The following is a 24,909-nucleotide window of genomic DNA, read 5'->3' on the forward strand; positions in this document are numbered from 1 at the left end:
CTAGGCCTAACAAAAACAATAGATTTAGACTGGAGTAATTCTTCCTAGGATTGCAATATCAGGTTGGATCCAACCAGGTTTTCTGGCAGTGAAAGAGGAAAGAGAGATTAAGATAAGGCTGCATAAAGACCAAACAGGAACGCTTCATACAGAGCATGTGCAATATACAGTACAATGTTCTGCCCTCTTCTTCCATCACCGTCTATTGCCATTTAAAAATGAAATGGCCAACACTAAAGAAATGCAAGAAGAAAAGTATGAAGAGGATTATGAAGGCACCAGCCAGGAAGTTTCACCAACGTGCAGTGGGAAAAGCAATATGTGTGGCTGCTTGGAGAACATGAAAAGAGCCCTGCTAGATCAAATCAAAGAACCATCTAGTACACCATTCAATTTCCAACAATGGCTAGCCAAATGCTGTGGGATGCTCAAAAATACAGTATTATAAGAGTCATATCCAACTGCATGTCTTCAAGCATAAAAAAATGAGAAGTACTGTGACCATAGCCATTCCAGTTAGTTAACATTCCCTCTAACAGCAAATGTCTAGGTCGAGTGCCTATAGCTATGGCAGTGAAAAGCCCCACTTAGAGAAAACGGCAGAGTTTTCACATACTGAGGGTCTCCCAAACAATACAAAAAAATTTATTTCTATCTTTAAAAAAGTCAATTCCCCCCACCTACAAAGGCCTGATGAGGTGCATGCATATTGTCCTTGCAAAGTTGAGAACTACAGAGAGCTAGTTAAGGATGAGAGGGAAACTAAGGGAAATGGGGGAATCAGTCTGTTCAAGCTCCTAAAATCTTTTTGTATATCCTGAGAGGGAGGGAATTGGGTTAGAGGAGTTTCCAGTTGGTTCCCCTTTCCACATACACATTTTCTCATGGATCTCCAGCCTGTCATAGCTAATAGTTATTAATAAGCCTTTGTGATTAATCTAACACGTCACCTCTAAGGAATCTGGGGAATCCTGGAAACCTACCTAACAAATACAAACAAAAGGAATGGGAGCGTTTTAAATGATCTGTATTTTTCCATCTGTGCTTTTACAGATAGGGATGTTCAATGGAAGAACTCAGCAGAGAAGGCAAGAAAGAGATTTGACTACTGAATTACAAGCTGCCTTCTGGCAGCGGTTCACAAGGTACATTAAGCATGTTTTAAATATGACTCTACTAGTCCATAACCTACATTTTCTCTACAATTCATAATTCACCAAATCTATTTTTTTTATATCTTTTAAATAGTACCACTAGTGGTAACTCTTTTCCCTGTCTTCTTATTCTCCCAGAGATAACAACTTACACCATCTTCAAGCCACCACCTATTCCACTAGTAATTTCTGCTGAATTGTATCTCACATAGGCACCTTAGCTAGTAGTTGTTATCATTCACAATGCTCAATATGTTTACTTTGAGGCTTATACAACTTCTATTCAACTCAGAATATGCACAGGGATCAGTTCTATTGAACAAAACCAAATTGGGTTTTACATTGTCGGTTCTTGTAGGTTATCCGGGCTGCGTGACTGTGGTCTTGGTATTTTCTTTCCTGACATTTCGCCAGCAGCTGGGGCAGGCATCTTCAGAGGAGTAACACTGAAGGACAGTGTCTCTCAGTGTCAAGTGTGTAGGAAGAGTAATATATAGTCAGAAAGGGGTTGGGTTTGAGCTGAATCATTGTCCTGCAAAAAGTATCAAAGGTAATGTGCTAATCATTGTCCTGTAAGTATCAAGATAATGTGCTAATGAGGGTGTGGTGTGTTAATATGGAACAATTGTATCCTGAAGTGATCTGTTAATATGTGAAATCCAACGCTAATCCTCATTACACATATTAACATATTATTTCACATATTAACAGATCACTTCAAGATACAATAGTTCCATATTAACATACCACACCCTCATTAGCACATTATCTTGATACTTACAGGACAATGATTAGCACATTACCTTTGATACTTTTTGCAGGACAATGATTCAGCTCAAACCCAACCCCTTTCTGACTATATATTACTCTTCCTACACACTTGACACTGAGAGATAATGTCCTTCAGTGCTACTCCTCTGAAGATGCCTGCCACAGCTGCTGGCGAAACGTCAGGAAATAAAATACCAAGGCCACAGTCACACAGCCCAGATAACCTACAAGAACCAATGAACTCTGACCATGAAAGCCTTCGACAATATTTTACATTGTCACTTCTAAGAGACCACAACATTTTATAAACTGGTAACAAAAAACCAAATTCTCCTGCCAAAGGATTCAATTTTACTTGCGACTAAAAAATTCAGGTAAAACTGAAGATGGAAAGATGAAATAAACAAAAGAGGAATTTAAAGCAATAAATCTAGAAGGATAAAGCAGAGCATTAAAATTGTTTTCAGACTTAAGACTGAATATACATATTCACTATAGAGGCAGCAATGTCTAAAGAACCTAGTAAATAATTAATAGTACTTTCCATTCAGAGTGCCTCATGTAGATTACATGTTTACTATTTGGAGGCTTTAAAATGCTATAATGCACAGATGCACAGACTCTGGAGGTAAGAACAGCAGATAACAACAAAACTATAATATTGTTGGGTCCGTTTAGTGATTCATTTTCAACAGTAACATGTTTGTAAAGCAAAAAAAGAGTTTGGGTATTTTTGCAAAATGAAAAGCACCCTCGTATCTTTCCAAGTCATCTCAAAGAGCTTCTATATACTGCAGTCTTTGGGTTATGGCATACAGAACACTGTCTTTCTACATCTGAGAGCAAAACTAGTTATTACATTTTTTAATGAGTTGAGCCTAGGGGAACCTCAGGGGGTGCAAATGCCCCTGCTTCCCCCACACCTGCTTTCCTCACAGTCACACTGCAGCTATTGGGACCTGCTTTTTAAAAGAATACGGGCTCAGTTTGGCTCGGGACCACTGTGTAGAGTGGAGAAAGGGATCCTGAATTACTCCCCTGTGCCATTTTCCTGAGCTGAAAAGACGGGGGGGGAGTCAGTATTTGCTCTATTTTGCAGCTGCATGCACCGTATTCCACTTGGTAAAAAACTGACACAGAGTTAAGCCCTCAATGTGGCAACCTGCTGCACTATCAAGAAGTCCCTACAAAAGGCAGGTGTGTTTTCTCTAGGAAATACTACACTTGTATTGGGAAGCTAGTCATGCACACTGCAGAGCCAGCACTGGTCCCATAAGTAGACTTCCACATCAACCATGTAAACAAATAAAAGGACCAGAGTAAAATTAAGCTCCTGGAATGTGTGAATTCCAGGAATCAGATGCTTTTCCCAAGTAAAACTAGTTCCAAAATAAGCACCATTCAAGTGCACCATTAGAGCACTATGAGATCTCTTTTAATATACCATAACATAATATGCATTAACATAATATGCATACAATACATATTTCAAACATTAGGTAGGATTTTACTGATGGGGAAAGAAAGCTCAAAAAATACTGTAACACTATCCAGATCTTATAGTAGGATTATCAGAATTGATTTATGTGCAGCAGTGTAATTCAGTAAATTAGTTTAACAGATGGCACTCTATAACAAAATGTGATTTTAACAAAAACTGTGAAAAATCCTGCTGACTCTGAGAATAGGAACATGACCATTCTGATGTAAATAAATGTAGGTGTCACTGTACTTCCAGAATTCATCTACCATTAGAGTGTTTTATAAACCCTCTAAGGTAAATAGCCCAAGATGATCTTCTAGAATGTAGGTTTTACAGCTCTTGTTTGATAGAAAATGGGGAGTGGTTATAATTTTTATCAATGGAATCCATTGAAAATATATCTTATTGTGACTCACAACATGGTAAATACTTCAATACAGAGACTTGAGCCAGACATGTTTTAAGAGCCAAGACATGTCCATAATTAGTAATTAACCATAGCATTTCTATATGTGCATGATCTAGAATTTCTGATCTTCACAGTACAGTCTGCTGTAGTAACTGGCCATAACAGAATGAAGGGCCTTCCACAAATGAGCACTATTTTGGATGAACTCTAGGACACATCTAAACAGTGCAATCTCCAGTGTACATGGCAATGACTAGCATAGACATCACACAAACCAGACAAAGTCCTCTTGAAGTGGAAGACTTATACACATGCTTAGCTTTCCATTGAAATCAAAACACAAAAATGCTTCTCTTTGGCTGGATCATGCCCATTGTTTTAGGGTCAAGTGGAGTGTTAGTGCAGTCAGGAGCAGTTTAATCATATAATATCATTTTGGTTTACAGAAGCTTTTCCTTATAATCTTACTATGATGAAGTGAGAGTAAGACATATGTAATAACTTAATAAGTTAATTTGGCGTCATGTGCTGTTATAGATACAGATATACAACTGCAATAATTGGATATTTGCAAAGGAACCTGCATGGCCCAGGCTAACCTGATCCCATCAGTTCTCAGAATCTAAACAGGGTCACTCCTAGTTAGTATTTGGATGGGAGACCACTAAGGAAGTCCGAGGTTGCAATGGCAAAACACTGCTGCTCATCTCTTGCCTTGAAAAACCTATGGGATTGCCATAAATGGCTGTGACTTGACAGTACTTTCTACCACCAATGACACACATTATATTTTCATTTTAAAACGCCAGTTTCCAAGCTGTCTTACACTAATAATAATGTATTATTTTAGCAGAGGTCAGCACCTATAAAGATTTTTCTATACAGCTTATTATTGTAAGGTCATTAACACATGCAGTTAACATATGCAGCAATTAATCAAATATCATACTCTCTGAAAAGGCTAACTAGTTACCTTTTTCACTTCATATTTAATTGCCAGTTGGACACGAGTCAATGAAGCTCTGTGCCTTTGTGTTTCAGGTGGCTCAGCCTCCAAATCTCCATTCAGAATGGATTCTACCTCTTCGGAGTCTCGGCAGAGATCAAGGACACCAACCACAAAGTCCTTGCATTGCATAGACAGCTTGCGATAGTCATTCTAAAAAACAGAGATATACAGTTAATGGCCCTTGACTCAAATCAAACAGCTCAAGTAGATAACTAGAAATTTATAATACAGTAACGCACATATATTAAGGATCTGTACATTCTCTCAAAGCATCATTTTGGATGGATTGCATATTCATACATTGCTCTTTGCCCTCCTTCTCCATTTCACTACTGAAATGATCATAATAATGAATAACAACACAAAGAAATCCAACAACCAAGTTAAAATACTGAAATATTATTGACCTAAACTGGGATCAAAAACTCCAAAATTATTAAATTCATTTTGCCATACCACATACTATCTCCATGTTTGTTGCCTAGAGAACAAAATCAGTTTCAGTAAGAGAAAATAAAATAAATTAATTATCCTAATGGTCCTTGCTCCCTCCATCATAAGTTTCATCTTATTTCCTGTTTTATCATTCACTTCCATTTCTCCCCCAGATTTTGGAGTGATTCTAAAGCTGTGCTTCTATTGGCAGTTTTCCATTTACATAACATCTGAAATACCACCTTGGGGTCTTGCAAGGCAGGACTAAAAGCCTTGTCCTGTTAGGCAGGAACTTCCCACCAGTACCCAAGATGGCTAAAAATAACTGTAAATAAATGGAATAGTTTTAAAAAAACAGAGATTGGTCTAATATTGGTAGAACTGTAAGAAACTGGTCAAATGCTTAATCAAGAGGCTGTGGATCTTGACTCTGTATGCTCAACAAGTATGAATCCAAGAACAGGATTCAGGATACTTCTCTGGGTAAACTGCACGTCCTATCTATAGGTGAATACCAGGCGAATACTTCCGTTTTCTCCTGTCGTAGCCAGGACACTCTCAGATGGGATTTTAAAAAGCAGTACACTTCTGGATGAAAACAATTCCACTTCCCATTCCCAACTGGCGGCAGATGAGGCAATGTTTCTAAATGAATCATCAAAAACACCTTTGAGAATACATAAACTAGAAGGTGAAAGCTATATAGTGCTTGAACCAATAGAAAAGAGTAGCTAAGTAAACCTTTTTTCACCAAAGACGACGAAGGATTTATTCAGAACTCTATGTTGTCTCAGAGACTTACGGTGCTATCCGTGCCCTTCTAAGTCCATTTAAGTTAATAGGGTTAGAAGGAAACTCTGCATAGGATGACACTTCTAATGTGGTCTACACAATTTCTAAGGCATTCTATATATGTACTATTTATTTATTTAAAATATTTTATGCTATCTTTCTACCCAAATAGGGTCCCCAAGGTGGCAAACATTAAAGCAATAAAACAGAACTTAGAATAAAGAATCTATAAACAATTCATTTAAAAAACTTAAAAATGCACAAACACAAATAACAACACAGCCAGGGAGGAGGACCAATAACAGTTATTGGGGGTATGCCAAACAAAGCAAAAAAAGTCTTCACCCACTGGCATATAGAAGGGCAAGGACTGCTGGGCAAAACCCAATATGGCTTCTATAAGGGTAGGTCCTGTCTCACTAACCTATTAGAGTTTTTTGAAAGCGTCAATAAGCATGTGGACAGGAATGAGCCTGTGGATATTGTGTATTTGGATTTCCAAAAAGTTTTTGACAAAGTCCCACACCAAAGACTGCTAAGCAAAATTCATAGTCATGGGATAAGAGGACAAGTCCTCTTATGGATTGAGAGCTGGCTGAAAAATAGGAAGCAGAGAGTAGGAATAAATGGTCAGTTCTCACAATGGCGGGATGTGAGCAGTGGGGTGCCTCAGGGATCTGTGTTGGGACCGGTGCTTTTCAACCTGTTCATCAATGACCTGGAGTTGGGGTTAAACAGTGAAGTAGCCAAGTTTGCAGATGACACCAAATTATTTAGGGTGGTTAACACAAAATCGGACTGTGAAGAGCTCCAGAAGCATCTCTACATACTGGAAGAATGGGCATTAAAATGGCAAATGAGATTCAATGTAAGTGTAAAGTGATGCATATTGGGGCAAAAAATCCCAACTTCACATATACACTAATGGGATCTGTGCTGGCAGCGACAGACCAAAACAGGGATCTTGGGGTGGTAGTGGATAGCTCGATGAAGATGTCAACCCAGTGTGCAGCTGATGTAAAAAAGGCAAATTCCATGCTGGCCATAATTAGACGAGGAATAGAGAATAAAACTGCTGATATCATACTGCCCTTGTACAAATCTATGGTGAGACCACACTTGGAATACTGTGTACCGTTCTGGTCACCACACCTAAAAAAGGATATTACAGAGGTTGAGAAGGTGCAGAAAAGAGCAACCAAAATGATTAGGGGTCTAGAGCAACTGTCCAATGGGGAGCGGTTAAGAAGCTTAGGGCTGTTTAGCTTGGAAAGAAAGCGGCTGAGGGGAGACATGATAGAGGTCTATAAAATTATGCATGGCTTGGAGAGAGTGGACAGGAAGAAGTTTTTCTCCCTCTCCCATAATACTAGAACACGGGGTCATCTGCTAAAGCTGGAGGGTGAGAGATTCAAAACAGATAAAAGGAAGTATTTTTTCACACAACGCATAGTTAAATTGTGGAACGCCCTGCCCCAGGATGTGGTGACGGCTGCCAGCTTGGAGGACTTTAAGAGGGGAGTAGATATATTCATGGAGGAAAGGGGTATTCATGGCTATTAGTTAGAATGGATACTAGTCATGCTGCATACCTATTCTCTCTAGTATCAGAGGAGCATGCCTATTATTTTGGGTGGGGTGGAACACAGGCAGGATGGTGCTGCTGCAGTCGTCTTGTTTGTGGCTTCCTAGAGGCACCTGGTTGGCCACTGTGTGAACAGACTGCTGGACTTGATGGGCCTTGGTCTGATCCAGCAGGGCCTTTCTTATGTTCTTATGGCAGAAGACAACAATAGCGGGAGGGAGACAAATCTCCCTGGTGAGGGAGCTCCAAGGTTTTGGTGTCATGACCAAGAAGGCCCTTTCTTTGGTTGCCACCTGTCTAGCCTCAGCTGCCCCGTGAACCCAAAGCAGAGCCTCCAAAGATGACTGGAATGGACAGGTAGGTTTATATGGGAGAAGGCAGACCTTATGCTGGCCCATACATAGATTCTGTGGTCTACATAGATTCTCCACACATGTGTGTGGTCATGCCTTTCATATTCCATAGGAATAGAACTCCTAGACCACCAACTCAAGAATAGTCCTCCCCATCAAACTGTTCTTCCTCCTCATTAAAGACTACAGAGCGTGCAGCGGAAATGGATCATGACCTACTACGTAACCATAGTGTAACCCTACCAGAGACTGGTTAAATTTTAAAACCTCAGCATTTCTTAGTGGAGAGAGGCTTTTCTGTGTGGGATGAATTATTCTTTTAAAGAGAAGTACCTGGGTACTCCATGAGGAGAAGGGGTATGCGGGCCTGTAATGTGTTATCTAGGAGACCTTCCTATATGAGGGAGTCTGTGATAGAAATCTATCTGGCTCCATTACTCCTTTGAACCAGATCTATCCCTACAGGGAATCAAACCCTTTTAAAATCTTGCTGGGGTTCTTGGGAACAGGACAGGGAGATTGCTGGAGTAGCCAAGAAACCTTTCATCCATTTTGACAAAGTGTAAGGAAAAGTAAATAGGACAGCTGCTTCCCCCGGTGGGAGCATGGTGGTGAGAGAACAAACAGCTCTTCGACTTGGATCTGTCCACAGCTGCACCCACGTGCCTATCACATTTCCACTGACCTAGCATAAGGAGAGTGGGGCAAAAGGAGAGAGGAGACCTAAGAAAATTACTCACTGCCTGTGTTCTTTTTCATTTTTTAAATTCTTTTTTCTGTTTTTTTTTTTTTGCCAGAGCTTGTGAAGAACTGCTATCAAATCCTGCTTCTCTATCACAGACAGGAAGATAGAGTGGGGATGGGGTGGGGAATTCCCACTCAACTGGAAGAGTTAGTCTTGACTCCCTAGTCCCAGAGATATGGGGCATGATTCATCTAAGAATGTCCTATGTACAAGAGATAATTAATGGTTATTCAGAGGTGAGGGAAAGGCATTTTGCAACAGCTGTCCTTTGTTAATTTGTCACATGTCCCAGAAAGATGTTCTGGAACAGAAAACAGGTTTGGGAGGCATGCCCTAATTTATTTAATTATGTAAATAATTGATATACTGCCTCATAGTCATAAGGTTCTGATTAGCCCTGCTCAGATTTAAGAGCCCTGTTCAGACATTAGTCTGATGAGACTTTTTTTTTTTACAAAAATCATCATCTGAAAGTTATACTATATTTTTTAAAATGATTATTTCAAAACAATCTTATTTATGAAAAGTAGATAGTCCAAAAACTCAGGCATAGTGCATTTTTAGTTTGTAGTGTTTGGATTATGTAGATATTCAAAAGTATGCATAATCTAAAATTAGTGTATTGTTGCATATTATGTAAAATAGCATTAAATGTGTGGTTGCAGTTTTTTTCTCATAAATAATACTCTAACACATCTGTAGTACTCTGCCTTGCTCCAGGTAGACCAAAATATCCTTCTCCACTTTCACTGACTACTTAGCAAACATTTCCCTGGAACGTTTGAAACTGCTATTATTAACCACAAGATTTTATCACAAGTTTAACACAAGGTTATGTCTGGCGACATGCAGATCTTCTATAAACTAATTTATTCCTTTTTTACGTACCTGACCCTTTCAACAAAGACTCAGTGGGCCTAGCAATTAGTAAAATCATTTTGAAATGTTACAATATACAATTTTAAAAATATTGTTGAACACCCATGTATTGAAAAAGCTACTACTTCAAAAGTCATGATCTAGGTCCCTGTTCCTTCCCGGTTTGTCCTCCTGTCTTGGAGGACAGCTGTTCACAGTGGGCATAGCATCAGTAGATTTAAATCCTCATCTTCAGGGAATCCATAGATTAGGGAAATTACAGGGCTTTTTCTGGGTGCATCACATCACACAACTGAAGATGCTTTGTCGCATTTCAGCTTTCCATGTCCTGTTTTGTGTGTGTATGGAGAGACATAGTGACTTCAAGGAAGTGTGCTGTCATCGTTGATAGGCTCCCTGCATAAATTCAAGTCTGATTAATGGCCTTTGGTGGTATCACACTGATTCTGGTGGTGTTGATATACTCACTGCTTTTCCTTGCACTTCTCTGCTGGGAAACCATAGGATCTCAACACCAATATTACACAAGCATTAGCAGGCCACTAGGATATTGTTATTATAGGTTGGATTTGTAAGTCACCTTACTGCTGTCCTTAACCACAGTTCTATTCCATATGGCTGCTCAAATGTGCCAGCATCTTTCATGATTTTCTCAGTGTACCGTGTCTGCTTATCTTCACAGAATAGCTCTTACTGCATCTCAATTTGTCAAATTGACTTCTTTCTACAATTGGTCTCAAGGCTCTCTCTCTCAGCTTTTATTTGCTTATCACCCCCTGAAAGACTGGCTGTGTATGTATCGGAGTCCCAAAAATTCTGAGAACACATCTTTTAAAAGTATCACATTGATTTCTGAACATCATTCTTCTGCAGCACAATTACATGCTTTACTCTTATAGCCATATGACATTCCTACCCATTCTCCTAACACTTACGGTATATAGTTTACCTCTCTGACACTATATCTCCCGACATGTTTTTACAAAAAATCCTTTATTTCATAAATATAATATGCATAGTTCATTCTACATGGATTTCAGTAAAAGGCAAATTGTACTCTAGTTCCTGGATGGGAAGAAGAACAAGAAGAATAACAATAATCTGGAATATTGGCACTGATAGGAGACATTTTACACTAATGCTAAGACCCACTTCTATCCTCCATTCTGCTGTTTGAGTTTCTTTCACTATAGGACAACTATGCTGAGCGAAATGATTCATCAAGTGAAGAAAATATAATGGTTGGAAGGTGAGCCCACCAATGACCTCTCGCGGTTGATCCAAAGTGCTGGCAGAGCAGTTCTGACTCTTTAGCATAAGTGCAGCTTTGTAAAGAAGTCCACAGTAGTAAGGAGACAAATAGGTGCTTTAAAACAGCTGAAATGCCAAGCGGGTATAATCTGTTGAGCTTTGCCCACTTTTAGTACAGCATGCCATTTTACCTGCAGGAGCCTAAATCTCTGTTTGCATCAAAGCAGCTGAAGTAGCTCCGTATGATCATTCTGCCTAAGTCCATTATTAAAGTACAGTAAAGGTTTTTGAAAGTCAAGCATACATAACTACAGAAAGCATATTTCTTGCTATGTTTGACAATAAAACACAATATCAACTCTCAGCCAACCAATTATAGAAAGCTTTTTGGTAGTAGGAGTGGAAATTGTGAGATCTGTAAAGAGGCTAACACATTTCAAACTTATTTTGCAAATAATCACACAATTATGATGCAGCCTCCCAAGAGAGCTACTCTTTCCAAAAGGCCTGTTGAAACTAGAGCTGTTTGGTCCCATTGTTTAGTGACAATGCATTTTCCCCCTGTTGTTAGCATGCATCTGTAGCAATGCATCTTGAACCCTGTTTTCCTTTGCCTGGAGTGCTATCTGGAAGCAGCTGCTGCTCTTTTCCTAAACCCCTGCTACTGAGTTGCATCTATGCTAACTCAAATTTTTAACAGGTCCTTAGCTAACAAAAAGCCACCCACACCTTAGTCTTTGTACGGTCAATGGGAAAGCATGAGTCAACGAACACTACTGAAGCTGTGTGTACGGATTCTAGCAAGAGCAAAAGAACACAGAAAGACAATATGATGTTCTATCCACCACAGAGACGTCTACTTTTATTTTATTTTTTATTTTTTTTGGCAAAGGCTTCAGTTCCTGCTGGGAGATTTATTAGTGCTTTTAAAAATATTGAATATATAGATCCCCTCTTTGAGCAGGGTACAGTGCTAAAAAGGGTTTTTCAAACATCTGGATTGGTACAAGCCATGAGACAGTCACATTCCATTGATACCGCCTTTTAATCACCCAGGGTTTTCTCTGCCTTGCTCTTTTCCATTGAATCGCACAAAGCTTTTATAAAAGAAGCCCCTATTAATGCCAGCTATATTTCCTTGACAACAGATAACCTAATGAACACCAACTACTGTTCCATTAAAGTATTAGAAGATTTAAAATTTTAACAGCAGCAATAGCTTTAATAGAATTAGCATTTCCTCATCTTTGCCTGCAGTACAAACTGAAATTCTGAAATTCATTAGTTCCAAACTTGCACAGTTTTGAAGGCAAAAATTAGTTATGCTTGCTGTGCCTCAAACGGCAAGAAGTGGTTTCATGATTCAATATTCCAATACCATTCTAGAAGAGAAAATCCTCCTCTATCCCACTTCAGCCACCTGGGCTTTAGTGAGGAAAGCCTATCAAACAAGTCAACTCCATTCTCCTCCTATTGAAGCTAATCCTAGTTCTCTGACTTGGCAGGACCCACCAGTTCCCAGCACCTAAGAAAGCAATCACAAGCAGGTCTATTCAGAATATTACTCGAGTCTATTCAATAAGGCTTACTCCCATTAAAGTGTTTTTAGGATTTCACTGGTAGTCAGATAGAACCTCCTCGGAAGAAAAGGGGAACCCACAGCAGACCCCAGCTCATATCATGGCCAAAAGGATTCAGTATCCGTTAACAGAGATTCAAAAGCAACAGTAATGTATGACTCCTCAACACCGGACCCCTTCCAAATCCAGCCTGAGCTTCTCTTCTGCCATTGGACCTCTCACTATCGTCCCCTGGGCCTTAAAAATAATCATGTTAATGATCCTGAATAGAAGCTTACCCTTGGGAGGCACAGAGCTTAGAAGGCAGAATGGGGCCTTCTTCTTCAAGGTATGTTCCTGAAGAAGAGAATCTAACCAACATGCTTCAAGGATTAGGCCTTCCAGTTACATACCAGAAAGGATGAACTTGCCTGGCCTGCCATAAAAACTATTGGTTACAGTCTGGATGCTGCTGGTACAACAGATGCTGCTGGTACAACAGTTATGCTGTTTATCTCCTTTCTGTAAGTTTCTGTGTCGGCAGGAATGGGACATGACCCAGACTAATGGCACTATCTCACATGGTAACCAAGGGCAAACTGCAGCGCCATATTTTGCATGAAGTTTAGGCCACAGGACTCCATGTGTCACTGTCGATTTCGCATTCAGTCTGAGTCCACAATCTATATGCTGTGTGCCTTAGGTAGCTCCGCATCACCAGTCCTGTCTCTGGGTCTTAAAGGCACTATTAGTGCCATCTTAAGCAGTGTTATACCCTTCTAAGTCCATTGAAGTCAGTGGTCTTAGAAGGGTATAAGTCTGCTTAGGATGGCACTGTCAATCTGCCAACAATACATATTCCGGGCATACTGTACTAGAAAGGTCAGAAACTTTCTGACAAGAGCCTCCCAAAAACCTGTAAGAATATATATTGCATAGCCAGATCGATGGGTCTTCTGCAAATCAATACACCATCACAGAAGGATGTCACAAAGGGACAATCTAATAAAGAAGGCTAAAGTTTTTTTAAGAAGCTTCTTAATGACACTGTTGAAGCCTCTTGTTTGTAATTAGACTAATTTATAACATTTGGTTGCAACAGGGTATTTGGCAGTGACAGTGCTGCAGCACGGAGCTGACAGCTCAGCTCCGGTCAACTTCTGCCTGTGAGCTTGAGTCACTACAGGATCAAGGCTGACATCTACCTACTTCCGGTGGTGACGCTGGGCTGAGTGCTTCGTTCTCCCAGGGGCTCCTGGGGGGAATCCAAGTTTGCGTTTCTTTTGGGGTGTTTTACTGCACCCCAACCCAGCCCTTGCAAGTGGGCTGGGAAGCAGGAATTCCCTGCAGCCATCTATGCGGTTTGATCTCCTAAATACTCCGAGGGAGCTTCAATAAGTCCCCCGGAGATTTAGACGTTGATCCCGCGGGCACGAAGGGATTGGAATCGCCAGAGCGCAACTTTGGCATTTAGACTCTACCCTCCACCACCTTATAAACATCATAAGGACTACATTAAGATAAGAACCTCACCCCTAGACGCCCAAGTGAGTAGATAAGAATCTTTCGTTCATCATTGGCGTTATCGAATAACAGGGGGGTTGAAGAAGACATTCCTGGAAACCCTGTTCCTTCCTTAATTGAAACGGATGACTCTGCTGTATAAGACTTATCAAATAAAGTGGCAGGAGCCTTATCAAACTGATCAGCTTAAATCAAAACAACGAGCTTAAATGATTGACTTACGATTTGCCAATCCGATTCGCTCTTAAAGGAAGGGGAGGGAGATACCTTTGAGAACTTTTCCGGTGTAAAAAGAGTCCCCCAGCCACGTTTTGCAACAAAGAGGATATCTCAGACCGGAAGACTCTGCGTTCCATCTATTATCCCTCTCTATTGCTCGGCATCCAAATCAGCAGGAAGTAAGTTATAGGACCGGAAAAACGTCTCACTCGTGCTACATTGAAATTGTTCCTGAAGGAAACAACCATCGAGAAGAGACGATAGAAGGTTCGTGACGAGGCAACTTCCGGAATACTTCCTGGTTAAGCCGACCTAGAGCGTCCGGTAAAACTCGTTGGTATTGTCAACTTTAAAAAGCGACTTTAAGGGTAAATGTTAACTTTTTCAATTCGAAAAAGTACTCAAGCTGGTCAATGAAATATCCTTCATCAATTACATGTAAAGGACTCCTGCCAGATGACCAACAATTTTGCAGCTTAACTACTCAAGTAAATATCTGGAACTCGTCCCTGTTCTGGTTTATTACATAGCCCTGCCTTTAAAAATTTAAAGGAAACTTTACAGAACTTAACCATGGAGAAAAAAGTGCAGGATATGTTAGTTAATCAGTCTGAGGTGACAGCTAAACATCTAGAACAGATATCAATACAAATGGCTCAACTGATCTCAATGGTGACTACTCTTGACAAATCATCACAAATCATTAATCAGAAGCTGGATCTGGTTACAGAAGACATAAAGGATGTTAAGGTTCAAATGATGATCAACACAGACAAGCAAGCAATGGATTCTTCGGTCAAATTAGTCTTGGAACAACATAAGGATATAAAGAAGAAGATAGAAGACCAAGAATGTAACCTGCCTGTGACAATGAAAACAGACATGCAAGAAATGGACATTCCAGTTAACAAAATTATGGAAGAATTCAAGGAAACAAAGAAGGAGCTAGAAGGTCAAGAAAAACAAATTGAAGCAACACAAGTAAAAATTAAGGAGTTAGCCATGATGAAGATGCAGGTCAGAGAAAATTATCTTGGTGTGTGTAACCTGCCAGACGAGTTGAGAGAGAACAAAGAGACCCTGTTCCTGCTTCTAACTGACCTATTTCAAATGCAGAAGGAAATATTAGATCATGGCTAAAAGACTTGTTCAAATATGATTATTGGATTTGGATGGCTTTGACAGTATAAATGGGTGGCATGGCTATTTACGGTATAATGTTAAAAGGATATTTTTGAATTTATCTTATAATGGCTACAAGATTATTATCTGCAGCCAAATAGAAAGAGGCGGAAGTTCCAGGGAAAAAAAGAAATTGGAATTTTAAGATTTTAGAGCTGGTGGAGATGGAGAAATTAATATGTTAAATTAAATTAAATAGGTAATGAATATCTATGGGAAAATGGGAGGATTGAATTAATTTTTAGAATTTATAAGATTTGGGAAAAATGAAAGGTTACCTTTTATCCTGATCCGGAATGTAATATTCTATATGCTATGAGATTAATATTAGGATCAGAATATATTAACGATGGATTATATTATTTTATCAAGTGGCAGACCGGGGTGGTGGGGAAGTCAAATTGTTTATTTTATAACTATTTGTAATTAAGACAACAATTGTTACAATCGTGCTCTGACATTATCTTTAAAATTGTTGTTAAAATTATGAAGAATTTATAGTTTTTTAAAAAACCAATAAAAATTTATTAAAAAAAAAAAAGGCTGACATCTACCTAGGCTGCTCCACCATTGATGAGTCATTCCTGACCCTGGATGAATCTGCAGGTTAATGAGTTGTACCTGTTCCTGAATGACTCAGCAGGGTTTTCCTGATAAAAGCAGCCAGGAAAGGGAGAACCAGTGTGGAAGCAACTTGTCCACATTCTTTGTGTGCCTGCCATTAGGCCTTTTTCTTGGTCTAGACCTCAGTGTGTTTGACTTTCTGGACCGTGATCTGGCTTGTGCTCTTCAGATCTGCCTTGCTGGTTTTGACACTTGGACTTCTGAATACTTGTGCTTTGACCCCTTGGACTATGTGTTTTGACTATGACTGCTGTCTCTTGCCTCAGGTGCCTATCCCTGGACAGATATGAACAGCTTTTTCCTCCACTATTGTATTGGGATGGGGAAAGATGCAACAGAAGGATTTCCCTGCCTGCAACAAAGTTTCAGCATGCGATCTTGGGCTGCATCAACAGATCATGTGAAGTGATGGTATCGCTTTACTCTGCTCTTTTTAGACCCCACCTAGAGTATTGTGTTCAGTTTGGGGCACCACAATTTCAGACAAGCTGGAAAGTGTCTGGAGGAGGGCAACAAAGATGGTGAGGGTTCTGGAGACCAAGTCCGATGAGGAAAGGTTGAAGGAGCTGGGTGTGTTTAGCCTGATGAGGAGAAGACTAAGAGGGGATATAATAACCATCTTCAAGTACTTGAAGGGCTGTCATATAGAGGAGGGTGCCGAGTTGTTTTCTGTTGCCCAAGAAGGTCAGACCAGAACCAACGGGTTGAAATTAAATCAAAAGAGTTTTCATCTAGACATTAGAAAGAATTTTCTAACAGTTGGAGCGGTTCCTCAGTGGAACAGGCTTCCTCGGGGGGTGGTAGGTGCTCCTTCCCTGGAGGTTTTTGAGCGGAGGCTGAATGGCCATCTGTCAGCAATGCTGATTCTATTACCTTAGGCAGTTCATGAGAGGGAAGGCATCTTGGCCATCTTCTGGGCATGGAGTAGGGTGTCACTGGGGGTGTGGGGGGAGGTAGTTGTGAATTTCCTGCCTTGTGCAGGAGGTTGGACTAGATGACCCTGGTGGTCCCTTCCAACTCTGTGATTCTACGATTCTAAAGGCACATGACTTAAATGAATTGGCAGCTAGCAACCCTAGTTAATACTGAAATGGGTTTTTTAAAATAAAGTAACAATGATGACTTCAGAGCATTTCTCTAGGAATTAGCACTCTTGGAGTAAAGGAAAAAAACAGCCCAGCACAATAACATTAACACAACAAGACATTACCTGAAAAGAAGAACCAGTCTTTTCCACACATGCACTAGTGACTTAGAAAGTAGGTCTTGTACCGGGGAATCGCATATTGCAGATCTCTATCCTTTCACAAATATACCAATTACTTAAGATTTCTTCAGTTAAAGATAGCATATTTCTAACTCTGTTGTTGACTGGGTATTTGTGTTTTAAATCAACAGCACAACATCCAAAGGGGTTGTCCAATTAATGCAAAGTGAATCCGTTAGAAAAAAATGATCTGCATTTATCAGTATGTTATTTTCTTTAGTGTCTAAAAGTCTTTCCCCACACTAAAGTATTATAAAAAGAACATTCAGTCATGATCTTATTTTGTTACTATATGAGTTTGGATCCAGGGAATTTGGAATATATTTACTAGGCATTATTTATTATATTAAGATGTTCAAGGCAGGCATGGAATACAAGGGCAAAAAAGTAGATTTTATTATGGTGTATCACAAGAGACAGTTTATGATGACTAATTCTATAGCCTTTCATTAAATAATATTTCAGTAAAAGCTAGATTTTCTGAGTGCCGACCAAAAATGACATTAGTTGTAAGTGACGTCACTGCTTTCTTTGGACTACATCTCTTCCTGGCAATTATTACCATAATTGTTTGTTCTGTTAATAGTACGTGTTCAATTATGTTTGGCAAATTACATTATGATGTTTCTGTCAATCACAAAAGGAATGTCTTCAATATTACAAGGAAAGATACCAGAGCTTGGCCTTGAAAAAGACTACACTTGTAATAACGGAGTCCTGGGTTTCCTATTTCTAACTGTAATAAATCTAATCAGAATTATGAAATCTAAACATACATATGGAATAACCAGTGAAGAAGAAAGGTTATTCCCAAGGCAGAACATAACAAAACAGCAAGAAATCACCATAATACTATGTATAAAACATTAAACCAAAGCTGTAAGGAGCTAAATCACTGTCTAGAAGGCCACATTATATCAAAAGGGCTAGGCACATTGTTACCTGTGTATAGGAACATGTACAAATCATTAAGGAATTAAATATCACTCAATGAGGAATAAAATATAGCGCTAAGCAGACAAAATGTTCAACTTGTAATAACGTTATTTAAATGTTCATCTTAACTGAACTTAACAATGGAAGTGACATTTAAGTATTTATTTACTTATACCCCACTTTTTCCCCAATGGGGACCCAAAACAGCTTGCAACATCATTCTCCCTTCCTCTTATTTTCCCACAACAGCCTTCACAATAATGAGGTAGGTTAGGCATAGGGAGTGTGACTGACCCAAATTCATCCAGTGAGCTTCCATGACAAAATTGGGATTTGATTCCAGGTCTCTTAGGTGCCCAGGATTCTAAACTGTACATTATATATGACTCTTGTAATGATCCCTTGTTAGTGCGTTAAAAAACACAAAACCATATGCCATCACCACCATCCTGTGCTCCACATACACACATAAACACATTTGTCTTCCTTCACAGCTCTCCAATGTGTTTATTATACATTCAAGCTTAGAGAAAGCTACAAAGATTAATGTTTGCTTCCTTACAATAATTTAGGAAAAAGGTTAATTAAAAAGCAGAATCCAAAAGTGACCTAAAAGGACCCCATTAAAACATTTGTTACAGCTGTATAACAGAGCCATTTTTATAACTCTGTTTTGTTTGCAATATGTGTCATCTAACCCAGTTTCTTTTAAATAGACAGATTTTCCCCAGGACATGGCAAATCTATGTAATTGTATTTTATAAACAACTTATAAGATCTTGACTAGCATAAAAGACAGCACTGAGTAATATTTATCAATGTAATAGTACAATCCTAAACAGAGTTGCACCCTTCTAAATGCAGTGAAGTAAATGAGCTTAGGGTTAACTCTGTTTAGGATTGCACTGTTAATAACCTATAATCTACAAAAAATTAATCTGCAACATTCTCATGACTATAAATGAAAAAATAGAATGAAAGGTAGGATATCTGATTTTAACAGATGAGTCTTAGAACAATAGTAATTTCTGGGATATTAATGAGTATTGTGTTGTCCTAAGAGGGAAATGAGAAATGCATATTTATTTATTTTATTATACTTTTACCCTGTCCTCCCCAGCCCAAAAGCCAGGCTTTCATAACTTGTAAACAACCTCATTCAAAATGTGTGGATAGAAACAAGAACATCCATTTAGTATCCAGGGACAAAAAATTGGGTTTTTTTTATGTTGTTAAGATTACATTATTTCAAGTGAATGAACTTTATTAAAACCAATTATTTTCCGTTATGGTGAACAAATTTTGTTTTGTTTCATTCTATGCAGAACAATAAATACATTTTTCATATTATACATATTAAGTTTTGAAAAACATTCCTTTAAAGTAAACTTGCATTTTTAAAAGATCCAGGTGTCAAAGAGCCATAAGAACAACATCAAGAAGAGGTAAAATGCTAGAAAATAATTTCAAATAACTGAAGCCACTGAATTCAACACAATAGACACAGACGGTATCAATGGAAAAAGTCTTACCTTGAATTCTTTCTCAATATTGGCAAGTTTAGCAAGTTCATTGCTGAGTTCTAAAGCAGTAAGAACTGGATCTTCACTAGATAGGGACAGGTAAGCTGGACTTGCCAGTCCCTTGTAAGCATTTATCCTTGACCTGGAATGGCTAAAAGAATCATGCTTTTGTTTCTCAGTACAGTCATTACATTTGCAGAAATAATCATGAGGTCTCTCTATCCTCGCTCCTTTCATTAACAACATGTGCACCACCTCATACTTCTGACAATGGGCAGCCAAAATTATAGGGGTGATGTCTGGGGAGAAGCGGGTGCCATCTTCATCGTAAGAATAAAAGTCATCGTCTTGGAGTTCCTGCTCACTGGGGCTCAAAGTCAGTCGCTTGCTAGCTGCAAACCCAGGATGATTCAAGATTGCTTCCACTATTCGGACATACCCCTTACTGATTGCGAGCAGCAGTGCATCTCCAATCCGTGCCAGATTCTCCTTCTTTAACAGAAGTTCTGTCACTTCCAAATGTTCATTTCCCACAGCGAGCTGCAGGGCATTTTGGCCCATATAGTCAACGCAGTTGACATTTAATGTTTTTGACTCTTCCAACATTTTGCGCACCACAGGGATGTTCCCGTACTCTGCTGCATCCAGAAAGCGCTCTTCCTCAGCAGTGAGGCTTGTACCCCTCTCATTGAACATAAAGGCTGGACCTCTAATGGCTTGCCGCCTTCCCTTCTCCCTCATCACAGTCATACGCCTCAATGAAGGACTTCCATCAACGGTCCTAATCAACAGAAACAATTATTGGGGGATAGTTTACAGAAGACATTTCCTTAGCAATGTGAATTCAGAATTTAGACTCTTATGGTACCATGTCTGTATGGAGTTATTCACCCATCTATCTGCCTATGCCAGCTTCCCACCTTCTTGGTCCATATGCTCAGGGATGCATTAACTTGGGGGGGGGGGAGGTGGAGATAATCTGATGCAAATAAAGTGTTCAAATCCTATTCTGCCAAACTAAACAAAAGTCTTCACCTGCTGGTGTGTGAGACCCCTGCCCTCCCCACCTGATGAGACCCCCAAGCTGATCCCCAATCCCCTCTTAGTCATTTTGAAGGGCACCCCCTTAAAAGCCTAAATGCAGTGGAGATCCCTAGGATGAGTCTCAGAAAGCCCACCTGGTCTGCCATGACCAAGGCATATCCTGTCATGGAAGCAGGATGTCCGTGATATTCATAAAGCATATACCTAGCCCAGGGGTCTGCAAACTGCGGCTCCCGAGCCACATGCGGCTCTTTGGCCTGTTGAGTGCGGTTCTCCGAACTTGGTTCGGAGCCCCTGCTCTCGTGCCCACTCGCACCGGCAGCCGGGCTGCAGAGGCGGCGCGCCTGAGAGAGAGAGAGCGAGAGAGAGCAGGCGAGTGGGCGCGCTGTCTCTCCCCTCCCCCGCCGTGGAGAATGGCCAGGTCCCCCTTTCTCTTGCCCTCAATGGTTGGGAGGCTAAAGCCTCCCCTCCCCTCTAGCCGCGAGATTGCTGGGCGGGTGGCTCGGCGGTTCCTGCCCCCCCGCCCGCCTATCAGCTGTTGGGCGGGGCGGGCTTCCTTTGGTAGACCTGGCCTCCAGCTGAGTCCCATTGGAAGGCCATGTCTACCCACTGGCTTTCTTGGCGGTAGACCTGGACTCCAAGGAGGGGAAAAAGTCCCTCTTCAGAGGCCAGGCCTACCAATTGGCTCCTATGGGCCTCCGGAGGCCAGGTCTACCAATAGGCTTTTATGGCGGTAGACCAGGCCTCCAGACGAGGACTCCAGACGGGAAGGGGGAAATGGCAGGGACTTACAATTTAATTTTTATCAATAAATAAGATCACTATTAAGTATGATATCAAGTTTTATTCAGTGTACCTATAGTTTAATTAAGACTTAAAACTTTAATTAAAGTTTATTAAGTTAATAAACAGTGTACCTACCTATATAGTTTAAGTTTAAGAAATTTGGCTCTCAAAAGAAATCTCAATCGTTGTACTGTTGATATTTGGCTCTTTTGACTAATGAGTTTGCCGACCCCTGACCTAGCCCCAGCAACAAGGCATGCATTATACAATGCTTCATCAAAGTGATAGGAACCATTTCCAGTTAATGGGCAACCCTTAAGTCATTGATCAAAGCAGCCTGACATCCGATCCTGTTATGGGCACCTGACAGCCCTAGGTTACCTGGTACACCAGGCGAAGTGTACAGGACTGGAGCAAGCACACAGGGATGAAACATTGCTGTGCACCCAGAGACAAAATGGGGTCTCCTGGCATCCATCTTGTGTGTCAAGCTCCAGACCCAATCAGGCAAGTTCAGGCTTGTCTGCCTGTCTCTCCTCAGGCGGATACCAGGTCCAACCTGGAAACAAATGGACAAAAACAAGCCTTCTTCAGCATTTGTTTAGCCATCTCCTGCAGCCGATAAGACAAACCCCAGCAATCTCATCAGAGACTGAACCCCATTCAGGGAACCTGGAAAACAGTCTGATAGACACAAATAAACCCATCAAGTTTCTACAGAGCCAGGAACCAAAAGCCCTCTGACTCGCCCCATCCTTCCCCTGACAGTTTCCCAGACCTCACCCTTGTCTTGAAATTTATAGCTGATACTTAGGAATACTTAACCCAAGTACCCAGGCATTATTTCTGATCTGTCTCACCTCCTATCCTTTTCTTACTCAAACTTCTAAACTCATCAAGAGCAATCACCCCTTTGTCCACCGGTAATGTTTGGCTTTCAATGACTTCACACTGCCCTAGGACACTTTTCAGGTCTTAATATCTTCCCTCTCACAATGGCAAGGGGTGTGTTGAACCTCCCACGCACCCCCACTTGCTTGCTTGTGAGCCCCCTTCTCTTTCCCCTCCTGCAGCTGCCATTTTGGACCGCACCTCTGACCTAGGTAAATATACTTTCCCCTGGAAACCTCATATCCATGTGTCCACCACCTCCTACCTTTTATTTCCTAGTTCTTGAGTGTATCAGGTTTTGTGTGTGCTTTGCTGCATGTGTGTTTAAAAAGTTATTTTTACAATAAAACCAATTAATTCTTAAAACAAATCTCCTCTTTATTAAGTTTTCCACAGGGATTTGATTTCTGTATAAAAAGGGGAAAGATTTTGGTTACCCCCTTCTCTTGCAAGATATAGTGTCCCCAGCTAATTCCCCATCAAAAAGAGAGACTATCTAATTTGGGTAACAATCCACCCAAGATGAGCCACCAAGGAGACAGTTTTACCATCGGTTCACACCAGATTCATTAGTATGCTAAACTCAGTCATTGATCACCCCACCTGGGACTGCTCATCAAAATCCTGAAAAGAATAAGCTAACAAATATGGGGAAAAAATCAATGGCCCACAGACCAGAAATTGTCAATTTACATCCCAATTCCCAAAAAAAGATGCCAAAGTCTACAGCAATGATCAGACCATTGCATTAATTTCTCATGTGAGTAAAGTGATGTTGAAAATCTTACCATTGGTTCACACCAGATGTTAGTATGCTAAACTCAGTCATTGATCACCCCACCTGGGACTGTTCATCAAAATCTTGAAAAGAATAAGCTAACAAATATGGAAAACAAATCAATGGCCCACAGACCAGAAATGGTCAATTTACATCCCAATTCCCCCCAAAAATATGCCAAAGACTACAGCAACGATCAGACCATCGCATTAATTTCTCATGTGAGTAAAGTGATGTTGAAAATCTTACAACAAAGACTGTACAGTCAATACCAGAAGCAAATTGGAAGAAAGAGTGAGATGGTCCCTGTGATGCATTCCAGTCAACATTCTGGCCACAGCATTCTGTACCAAACATAGTTTCCTAGCAGTCTTCAAGTGCAACCCCCCCCCCCCACAAAGCGCACTGCAGTTGTTACCAGGGCATACACAACAGTGACAAGATCATTCTTACCTAAGAAGGGCCAGAGCTGGTGGAAGTCACCCCTGGCCACCACTACCACCTATTTATCCAACATGAGTCCCAGGTCCAAGCTATGAACCTGCTCCTTTAGGGGTTGTGCAACCCCATCCATTCCTGAGTTGAGATACCCCACCACCATTAGCACCTCCATTTTGTCAGGATTAAATGTCAGCCTACTAGTCCTCATCCATTCCAAAACTGGCCCAGGCACCTGTTCATTGGGATCTGCTGGAAGTGTAAGAGAGCTGAGTGTCATCTGCATATGGTATCATCGGCATTTTGGTGGCAACTCAGCCCAAATCTCCAGATGACCTCTTGCTATTGCCCATTTGTTTAACGCATACCACCTTCCTACTCTTCCCCAGCCCAGTTTACTCTTCACTTGATTCACTCATGAAAAAAATTCAACAGTTCAGTGCTCTGTCTCCACATCTCCCACTGATTGACTGTTCGAGAGTGTAATATGGAAACCATTTCTGCCCATTTGCATACACTCACACCCATTTTCTTGGATTATCAATGGTGAAGGTTTTTGTGTAAGATGACCATGTGAGTCAGTCTGCAATTCTGAGCATATGATTCTTATAATAAAATATGTATTAGAAGAAGAGTTGGTTTCTATAGGTCGACTTTATCTTTTTTAAGGAGAATCAGACCAGCTTATAATCTCCCTCCCTTCCTCTCCCCACAACAGACACCTTGTGAAGTAGATGAGGCTGAGAGTTCAGAGAGAATAGTGACTAGCCCAAGGTCATGTGTAGGAGTGGGGAAATCAACCAGGTTCACCCAATTAGAGTCTGCTGCTCATGTGGAAGAGTGAGGAATGAAACCCGGTTCTCCAGATTAGAGTCCACAGCTCCTAACCACTACACCATGCAAGTACCTAAATTTACTAGGCAACGCACAATGTACAGTAGGATCTACTTCCACATAAACATGGTTAGGCTCAAGCGGTTAGTTTCAAGTGAATTCCCTTATAAAATAATTGCAAAATGTCATATGATGAGAACTGTTCCTATGAATTTGTACTTAATTAAATTCAAACTGGTGGGGGGGTTTTCTTGACAAGGCAATTTACAATAAAACCTCTGATCCAGTTGAAACTGGTTCAATTCCTGAGCTAGTTTTATATTTGGGATTTGAGAGTACAAACCTGAGTTTAAGTAACTGCCTTTTTAGAAACATTTTATTTGATAACAAGGAGCTCGTAACAGAAGGTATTAATTAGAAAGTTAAGAATTAAATTGG

At 40.4% G+C, this 24,909-nt stretch overlaps 1 protein-coding gene across 1 annotated transcript in view; it reads right to left on the reverse strand.

The window, feature by feature from the left end:
* The window catches only part of TRPC3 (transient receptor potential cation channel subfamily C member 3), a 69,162-nt gene that overhangs the window by 38,588 nt on the left and 5,665 nt on the right, over positions 1-24,909 (reverse strand). The window contains exons 2-3 of the mRNA XM_056855199.1: positions 19,710-20,481; positions 4,791-4,976 (exon numbers count right to left, since the gene is read on the reverse strand). Of these exons, the coding sequence (XP_056711177.1) occupies positions 4,791-4,976; positions 19,710-20,481 (958 nt within the window). The remainder of the gene's footprint in view (positions 1-4,790; positions 4,977-19,709; positions 20,482-24,909) is intronic.

This window comes from Euleptes europaea, chromosome 9, assembly GCF_029931775.1.
Source record: "Euleptes europaea isolate rEulEur1 chromosome 9, rEulEur1.hap1, whole genome shotgun sequence".
Lineage (NCBI taxonomy): Eukaryota > Metazoa > Chordata > Lepidosauria > Squamata > Sphaerodactylidae > Euleptes > Euleptes europaea.